General features: G+C 49.7%; 1 protein-coding gene across 1 annotated transcript in view; it reads right to left on the bottom strand.

Annotated features, from left to right (window-relative positions):
* Positions 1-10,000, bottom strand: part of LOC139410291 (sushi, nidogen and EGF-like domain-containing protein 1) — a 110,791-nt gene that overhangs the window by 38,460 nt on the left and 62,331 nt on the right. Inside the window, exons 7-10 of the mRNA XM_071155779.1 lie at positions 9,531-9,644; positions 3,604-3,717; positions 2,219-2,275; positions 1,863-1,970 (exon numbers count right to left, since the gene is read on the bottom strand). Coding sequence (XP_071011880.1) covers positions 1,863-1,970; positions 2,219-2,275; positions 3,604-3,717; positions 9,531-9,644 — 393 coding nt within the window. The remainder of the gene's footprint in view (positions 1-1,862; positions 1,971-2,218; positions 2,276-3,603; positions 3,718-9,530; positions 9,645-10,000) is intronic.

Raw genomic sequence — 10,000 nt, 5'->3', positions numbered from 1 at the left:
TTCCATACTTTAGTGCATTACCTTTGACCAGAAGTAGTGCACTACGTAGGGACTTAGGGTGCCATTTGGGACTCACAGCCAGAGTCAGAGCTCTGCTGCCCTGTTGCAAGGCATATTATACCAGCCATGTCTGATGAAACTACTTGAGTAAATACCAAGCATGAGGTCCAGCCCATAAACACAGAGGCCCCATATCCTTTCAAGTCTAGACAAAGCAGCACTTCCCCTTATTGGTAAACTAATAAAACGGGCCATAAAGCAATCATTCCAGACATCAAGCGACTGTTGTTGCCCAGGATCCCGTCGTAAACAGGGCGCGGTTCAGATAACTGTGGTGATAATTAACATCGTCAATCATCACAGCAGAATAGAACAGACACTCACCTTCTCACAGACACAGCTCCACACATTCCCTCCTATGCAGCTACTAGCAGGATAGCTAGCTTGTCCCTCTCTCGTCTACACTGAACTTGTCCTACTGTCTTCAGCTAGAGCAGACTCTGGTCCAATACCTGTCTGTAGCTTCCTGTCCTACTGTCTTCAGCTAGAGCAGACTCTGGATTTTTCTTTATGTTTTGGATCATTGTCTTGTTGGAAGACAAATCTCCCAGTCTCAGGTCTTTTGCAGACTCCATCAGGTTTTCTTCCAGAATGGTCCTGTATTTGGCTCCATCCATCTTCCCATCAATTTTAACCATCTTCCCTGTCCCTGCTGAAGAAAAGCAGGCCCAAACCATGATGCTGCCACCACCATGTTTGACAGTGGGGATGGTGTGTTCAGCTGTGTTGCTTTTACGCCAAACATAACGTTTTGCATTGTTTCCAAAAAGTTCAATTTTGGTTTCATCTGACCAGAGCACCTTCTTCCACATGTTTGGTGTGTCTCCCAGGTGGCTTGTGGCAAACTTTAAACAACACTTTTTATGGATATCTTTAAGAAATGGCTTTCTTCTTGCCACTCTTCCAAAAAGGCCAGATTTGTGCAATATACGACTGATTGTTGTCCTATGGACAGAGTCTCCCACCTCAGCTGTAGATCTCTGCAGTTCATCCAGAGTGATCATGGGCCTCTTGGCTGCATCTCTGATCAGTCTTCTCCTTGTATGAGCTGAAAGTTTAGAGGGACGGCCAGGTCTTGGTAGATTTGCAGTGGTCTGATACTCCTTCCATTTCAATATTATCGCTTGCACAGTGCTCCTTGGGATGTTTAAAGCTTGGGAAATATTTTTGTATCCAAATCCGGCTTTAAACTTCTTCACAACAGTATCTCGGACCTGCCTGGTGTGTTCCTTGTTCTTCATGATGCTCTCTGCGCTTTTGACGGACCTCTGAGACTATCACAGTGCAGGTGCATTTATACGGAGACTTGATTACACACAGGTGGATTGTATTTATCATCATTAGTCATTTAGGTTAACATTGGATCATTCAGAGATCCTCACTGAACTTCTGGAGAGAGTTTGCTGCACTGAAAGTAAAGGGGCTGAATAATTTTGCACGCCCAATTTTTCAGTTTTTGATTTGTTAAAAAAGTTTAAAATATCCAATAAATGTCGTTCCACTTCATGATTGTGTCCCACTTGTTGTTGATTCTTCACAAAATAATACAGTTTTATATCTTTATGTTTGAAGCCTGAATTGTGGCAAAAGGTCGCAAAGTTCAAGGGGGCCGAATACTTTCGCAAGGCACTGTAAATTCACTGAAAACCCGCACTAACACATGATTAGTCTAATTTTGCCCAGCTATTTGCCTAACCACCATTCAAGCAACATTATGGACTAAACGTTTATTTTTGCTGTGACAATACTGGTCAAATTAAGATCCAACATCTGTAGCTGAGGCTTTTGGCTTCGGTATCTACCTTCACAGTTGTCACCATAGAAACCCTGGATGCAGGTACAGTTGTGGTTCCCAGGGCCGAGGAATTCACAGGTCGAACGGTTCTCACAGCCCTCCCCTTGACAAGACACTGCAAGACAGAGGACAAAGATGGACGTTTTAGGATGCGTCTGGACACAGATTTGTAATGTGGGTTAAATGCCGATACCAGGGCTGCCAGGGCAAGACGGTGTGCGATGCAAAAACAACACACATGGGGGAACAGGCAAGTAGCGTACTTTGTAAGAAGTGTTTTCAATATAATAAAAAAAAAAGATGAATAAGAAAAGATTCCCTCTCATGTGAGAAATACATAGTTCTTATTATAACAGCTTTTACCTGTTTGATTGTTAGTTTGAGGAGCCAATGAGGAATTCACCTGGACCACCACCAACTCTATGAAAGAAAATTTCAAAAGGCTTCAGGGCTTTCTAGCGGAAAATGTTGAGTCTAATAATTATTCAGGCAAGGAGAAAATGCCTCACATACTACTATTACACCACATCAATATTACACAAAGGGAGCTCTTTCTTTCGTTCTCTCTGTTTTGTGTTGTTGTCGCTCTTTATAGTGGAGAAGCCTAGAGCCCAGGCCTCCTCTCTCAACCATTAGCTAACCACACCGTTGCCGAGGCTGTGAAAACAGGCGACGCCTGTAAAAAAAACTATTAAAACAAAACCATCAGGTCACTCTGACATAGAGCTCCTAGCCACGCTCATGGTGCTCCCAAATGGCACCCTCATTTCCTTTCTAGTGCACTACAATGCTCTGGTTATAAAGGGAATAGGTTTCCATTTTGTGACAGAGCCTCACCCATCTCATCCTCCCAGAGTGAGGGTTCGGCAGGTTTTGTTTCTTGCCTTGCCCTCTCAGTTGAAGGGGAAAAAAAACATTTAAATCTATTACAGGAAGCCAAACAGAGAGCAGGAAGTAGAACTTGCCGGCCGCCAATGGTAACATTTTCTATCTCGAATCGTTGTTCTTAACATGAGGGGAAATTGAGAGAGAGGGGAGAGAGAGAGAGAGAGAGAGAGAGAGAGAGAGAGAGAGGGGAGAGAGAGAGAGAGATGAGAGAGAGAGAGAGAGAGAGAGAGAGAGAGAGAGAGAGAGAGAGAGGTAAACAGAGGGGAGAGAGAGAGAGAGAGAGAGAGAGAGGGGAGAGAGAGGAGAGAGAGAGGTAAACAGAGAGAGAGAGGAGAGAGAGAGAGAGAGGGGAGAGAGAGGAGAGAGAGAGGTTAACAGAGAGAGAGAGAGGAGAGAGAGAGAGAGAGAGAGAGAGAGAGAGAGAGAGGTAAACAGAGAGAGAGAGAGGAGAGAGAGAGAGAGAGAGAGAGGTAAACAGAGAGAGAGAGAGAGAGAGAGAGAGAGAGAGAGAGAGAGAGAGAGAGAGAGAGGTAAAGAGAGAGAGAGAGGGGAGAGAGAGAGAGAGAGAGAGAGAGAGAGAGAGAGAGGAGAGAGAGGAGAGAGAGAGAGAGAGAGAGAGAGAGAGAGAGAGAGAGAGGGAGGAAGAGACACGGTCTAGCTGGTGCTAACTGGCAGGATTAGTCATGATAAGTCCCAAATGCGACCCTATTCTCTATACCAGGGGTTCTCAAACTTTTTTGAAGGGCCAGATACAAATTCATCAGGAGTGCATTATATAAGGAATTATAGAGGCATTTGGGAAGGAGTCAGTTGAATAGTACTTCCTGTTGAAAGAAGGAGAGATGGATCAGTAGCCTCACCTGTTTCACAGTGTGTCCCGGTGAAGGCAACAGGACAGGTGCAGTTGTACCTATTCACCTGGCCGTTACACTGTCCTCCATTCAGGCAGGGCTGGGAAACACACTCGTCCATGTCTGGAATGTAACCGCACAAACACAACAAGAACATCAATACTAGTTCATCAATGTGGGGGGGGGGGTCTAGCCACTTTAATAATGGAAATTATGAATGTAATCAATGTATCACTTAGCCACTTTATAGGATCTAATATGTAGGATCTAATACAATATGTACAGGATCTAATATGTACAGGATCTAATATGTACAGGATCTAATACAGGATCTAATACAGGATCTAATACAGGATCTAATATGTACAGGATCTAATACAGGATCTAATACAGGATCTAATATGTACAGGATCTAATATGTACAGGATCAAATACAGGATCTAATATGTACAGGATCTAATATGTACAGGATCTAATACAGGATCTAATACAGGATCTAATACAGGATCTAATATGTACAGGATCTAATACAGGATCAAATACAGGATCTAATATGTACAGGATCTAATATGTACAGGATCTAATACAGGATCTAATACAGGATCTAATATGTACAAGATCTAATATGTACAGGATCTAATACAGGATCTAATATGTACAGGATCTAATATGTACAGGATCTGATACAGGATCTAATATGTACAGGATCTAATATGTACAGGATCTAATACAGGATCTAATATGTACAGGATCTAATATGTACAGGATCTAATACAGGATCTAATATGTACAGGATCTAATATGTACAGGATTTAATACAGGATCTAATATGTACAGGATCTAATATGTACAGGATCTAATACAGGATCTAATACAGGCTCTAATACAGGATCTAATATGTACAGGGTCTAATACAGGATCTAATACAGGATCTAATATGTACAGGATCTAATATGTACATGATCTAATACAGGATCTAATATGTACAGGATCTAATACAGGATCTAATATGTACAGGATCTAATACAGGATCTAATACAAGATCTAATATGTACAGAATCTAATATGTACAGGATCTAATACAGGATCTAATACAGGATCTAATATGTACAGGATCTAATATGTACAGGATCTAATACAGGATCTAATATGTACAGGATTTAATACAGGATCTAATATGTACAGGATCTAATATGTACAGGATCTAATACAGGATCTAATACAGGATCTAATATGTACAGGATCTAATACAGGATCTAATACAGGATCTAATACAGGATCTAATACAGGATCTAATGTGTACAGGATCTAATATGTACAGGATCTAATATGTACAGGATCTAATACAGGATCTAATATGTACAGGATCTAATACAGGATCTCATATGTACATGATCTAATACAGGATCTAATATGTACAGGATCTAATACAGGATCTAATACAGGCTCTAATACAGGATCTAATATGTACAGGGTCTAATACAGGATCTAATACAGGATCTAATACAGGATCTAATATGTACAGGATCTAATATGTACATGATCTAATACAGGATCTAATATGTACAGGATCTAATACAGGATCTAATATGTACAGGATCTAATATGTACAGGATCTAATACAGGATCTAATATGTACAGAATCTAATATGTACAGGATCTAATACAGGATCTAATACAGGATCTAATATGTACAGGATCTAATATGTACAGGATCTAATATGTACAGGATCTAATATGTACAGGATCTAATACAGGATCTCATATGTACAGGATCTAATATGTACAGGATCTAATACAGGATCTAATGCAGGATCTAATATGTACAGGATCTAATACAGGATCTAATGCAGGATCTAATATGTACAGGATCTAATATGTACAGGATCTAATATGTACAGGATCTAATACAGGATCTAATATGTACAGGATCTAATATGTACAGGATCTAATATGTACAGGATCTAATGCAGGATCTAATATGTACAGGATCTAATATAGGATCTAATACAGGATCTAATATGTACAGGATCTAATATGTACAGGATCTAATGCAGGATCTAATATGTACAGGATCTAATATGTACAGGATCTAATATGTACAGGATCTAATATGTACAGGATCTGATATGTACAGGATCTAATACAGGATCTAATACAGGATCTAATATGTACAGGATCTGATATGTACAGGATCTAATACAGGATCTAATACAGGATCTAATATGTACAGGATCTAATATGTACAGGATCTAATACAGGATCTAATACAGGATCTAATATGTACAGGATCTAATATGTACAGGATCTAATATGTACAGGATCTAATATGTACAGGATCTAATATGTACAGGATCTGATATGTACAGGATCTAATATGTACAGGATCTAATATGTACAGGACAACAGTTCTTGTTTCATCAATAACCCATTATTTAGTGAAAGACCAGGATGTTACACCGGGCTGGCACCCTACATAGTGCACTACTTTTGAATATAGCCCATAGGAAGGTAGTGACCTTGTTTCCTGGTCTGTGCACTACATAGGGAATAGGGGGACAGGGAGACAGCAGAGAGGGAGGGGAGGGGGACAGGGAGACAGCAGAGAGGGAGGGGAGGGGGGACAGGGAGACAGCAGAGAGGGAGGGGAGGGGGACAGGGAGGAGCAGAGAGGGAGGGGAGGGGGACAGGGAGACAGCAGAGAGGGAGGGGAGGGGGGACAGGGAGACAGCAGAGAGGGAGGGGAGGGGGACAGGGAGGAGCAGCAGGGATGGAGGGGAGGGGGGACAGGGAGACAGCAGGGATGGAGGGGAGGGGGGACAGGGAGACAGCAGAGAGGGAGGGGAGGGGGGACAGGGAGACAGCAGAGAGGGAGGGGAGGGGGGTCAGGGAGACAGCAGAGAGGGAGGGGAGGGGGGACAGGGAGACAGAAGAGAGGTCGGGGAGGGGGGACAGGGAGGAGCAGAGAGGGAGGGGAGGGGGGACAGGGAAGAGCAGCAGAGATGGAGGGGAGGGGGGACAGGGAGACAGCAGAGAGGGAGGGGAGGGGGACAGGGAGGAGCAGCAGGGATGGAGGGGAGGGGGGACAGGGAGACAGCAGGGATGGAGGGGAGGGGGACAGGGAGACAGCAAAGAGGGAGGGGAGGGGGGACAGGGAGACAGCAGAGAGGGAGGGGAGGGGGGTCAGGGAGACAGCAGAGAGGGAGGGGAGGGGGGACAGGGAGACAGCAGAGAGGGAGGGGAGGGGGACAGGGAGGAGCAGCAGGGATGGAGGGGAGGGGGGACAGGGAGACAGCAGGGATGGAGGGGAGGGGGGACAGGGAGACAGCAGAGAGGGAGGGGAGGGGGGACAGGGAGACAGCAGAGAGGGAGGGGAGGGGGGTCAGGGAGACAGCAGAGAGGGAGGGGAGGGGGGACAGGGAGACAGAAGAGAGGTCGGGGAGGGGGGACAGGGAGGAGCAGAGGGGGGGGAGGGGGGACAGGGAAGAGCAGCAGAGATGGAGGGGAGGGGGGACAGGGAGACAGCAGAGAGGGAGGGGAGGGGGACAGGGAGGAGCAGCAGGGATGGAGGGGAGGGGGGACAGGGAGACAGCAGGGATGGAGGGGAGGGGGACAGGGAGACAGCAAAGAGGGAGGGGAGGGGGGACAGGGAGACAGCAGAGAGGGAGGGGAGGGGGGTCAGGGAGACAGCAGAGAGGGAGGGGAGGGGGGACAGGGAGACAGCAGAGAGGTCGGGGAGGGGGGACAGGGAGGAGCAGAGAGGGAGGGGAGGGGGGACAGGGAGGAGCAGCAGGGATGGAGGGGAGGGGGGACAGGGAGACAGCAGAGAGGGAGGGGAGGGGGGACAGGGAGACAGTAGAGAGGGAGGGGAGTGGGACAGGGAGACAGCAGAGAGGGAGGGGAGGGGGGTCAGGGAGACAGCAGAGAGGGAGGGGAGGGGGGTTAGGGAGACAGCAGAGAGGGCGGGAAGGGGGGACAGGGAGGAGCAGAGAGGGAGGGGAGGGGGGACAGGGAGGAGCAGCAGGGATGGAGGGGAGGGGGTACAGGGAGACAGCAGAGAGGGAGGGGAGGGGAGGGGGGACAGGGAGACAGCAGAGAGAGGGAGGGGAGGGGGGACAGGGAGGAGCAGAGAGAGAGGGGAGGGGGGACAGGGAGACAGCAGAGAGGGAGGGGAGGGGGACAAGGAGGAGCAGCAGGGTTGGAGGGGAGGGGGGACAGGGAGACAGCAGAGAGGGAGGGGAGGGGGGACAGGGAGGAGCAGAATGGATGGAGGGGAGGGGGAACAGGGAGACAGCAGAGAGGGAGGGGAGGGGGAACAGGGAGACATCAGTGATGGAGGGGAGGGGGAACAGGGAGACAGCAGGGATGGAGGGGAGGGGGAACAGGGACCCAGCAGGGATGGAGGGGAGGGGGGACAGGGAGACAGCAGAGAGGGAAGGGAGGGGGGACAGGGTGGAGCATCAGGGATGGAGGGGAGGGGGAACTGGGAGACAGCAGAGAGGGAGGGGAGGGGGACAGGGAGACAACAGTGATGGAGGGGAGGGGAGGGGGGAGAAGAGAGGAGAGGGGGACAGTGAAGGACAGAGAGGAAAAAAAGAGTTGGACATTTGAAGACAGCTCTGAGTTCAGTAAAGTTCTTTAGGTCCATACACTCTGTGACCCCCAGAGAGAACGACCAGATATAAATCCAATGTGTTTGCAGCTGAACAGTCTCCTCGCTAGAAGATGTCAATCAGACCACACAGGTTGGCTTCATGGAAACTCTCTCTGGATGAAGTAACATCTGCCAGACTGATGAGATGTAATGTAGAGAGCAGAGAGCGTTTCCTCTGGGGAGAGAGATGCCCTAAACCTGACCCCCTCCCAGGACCCCCGTTGACTCACCATCCCCTAAACCTGACCCCCTCCCAGGACCGCTCCCAGGACCTCTGATGACTCACCATCCCCTAAACGTTACCCCCCCCCCCCAGAACCCCTGTTGACTCACCATCCCCTACACCTGACCCCCCCCCCTCCTCCCAGGACCCCTGTTGACTCGCCATCCCCTACACCTGACCCCCCCCCCCCTCCCAGGTTGACTCACCATCCCCTGAAACCTGACCACCTCCCAGGACCTCTGATGACTCACCATCCCCTAAACCTGACCCCCTCCCAGGACCGCTGTTGACTCACCATCCCCTGAAACCTGACCACCTCCCAGGACCTCTGATGACTCACCATCCCCTAAACGTTACCCCCCCCCCCCCCCCCAGAACCCCTGTTGACTCACCATCCCCTACACCTGACCCCCACCCTCCCAGGACCCCTGTTGACTCACCATCCCCTACACCTGACTCACCATCCCCCCCCCCCCCTCCCAGGACCCCTGTTGACTCACCATCCCCTACACCTGACCCCCCCCCTCCCAGGACCCCTGTTGACTCACCATCCCCTACACCTGACCCCCCCCCCCTCCCAGGACCCCTGTTGACTCACCATCCCCTACACCTGACCCCCCCCCCCCCCCCCCCTCCCAGGACCCCTGTTGACTCACCATCCCCTACACCTGACCACCCCCCCCCTCCCAGGACCCCTGTTGACTCACCATCCCCTACACCTGATCCCCCCCCCCCCCCCCCTCCCAGGACCCCTGTTGACTCACCATCCCCTACACCTGACCCCCCCCCCCCCCTCCCAGGACCCCTGTTGACTCACCATCCCCTACACCTGACCACCCCTCCCAGGACCCCTGTTAACTCACCATCCCCTACACCTGACCCCCCCCCCCTCCCAGGACCCCTGTTGACTCACCATCCCCTACACCTGACCCCCCCCTCCCAGGACCCCTGTTGACTCACCATCCCCTACACCTGACCCCCCCCTCCCAGGACCCCTGTTGACTCACCATCCCTTACACATGACCCCCCCCCCCCCTCCCAGGACCCCTGTTAACTCACCTGTCTCACACAGAGTCCCAGAGTAGCCACTCTCACACACGCAGGTGAAGCTGTCGACACCTGGCACACACAGCGCTCCGTTGAGGCAGGGTCTGTCTTTACACTCGTCAATGTCTGCAGGCAGAATCACACACACACACACACACACACACACACACACACACACACACACACACACACACACACACACACACACACACACACACAGGATATTTACTCAGCTGATTAATATATCCGCCACGCCTCTCCCCTCACACTGAAAATATGTGCTGCTGGCTGTGAAAGTTATTAGAGAAGATATGTCTCCACAGGAATGAGGAGAGGCAGCAAGTCAGCAGGCAGGGAGGGGAGAGGGGTCAGGGAGGAGCAGAGAGGGAGGGGAGGGGGGACAGGGAGGAGCAGAGAGAGGGAGGGGAGGGGGGTCAGGGAGGAGCAGAGAGAGGGAGGGGAGGGGGGTCAGGGAGGAGCAG

This window comes from Oncorhynchus clarkii, chromosome 5 (genome assembly GCF_045791955.1).
Source record: "Oncorhynchus clarkii lewisi isolate Uvic-CL-2024 chromosome 5, UVic_Ocla_1.0, whole genome shotgun sequence".
Lineage (NCBI taxonomy): Eukaryota > Metazoa > Chordata > Actinopteri > Salmoniformes > Salmonidae > Oncorhynchus > Oncorhynchus clarkii.
The sequence above is the reverse complement of the archived record's forward strand: the minus strand, read 5'-3'. Positions and strand labels throughout refer to the sequence as shown.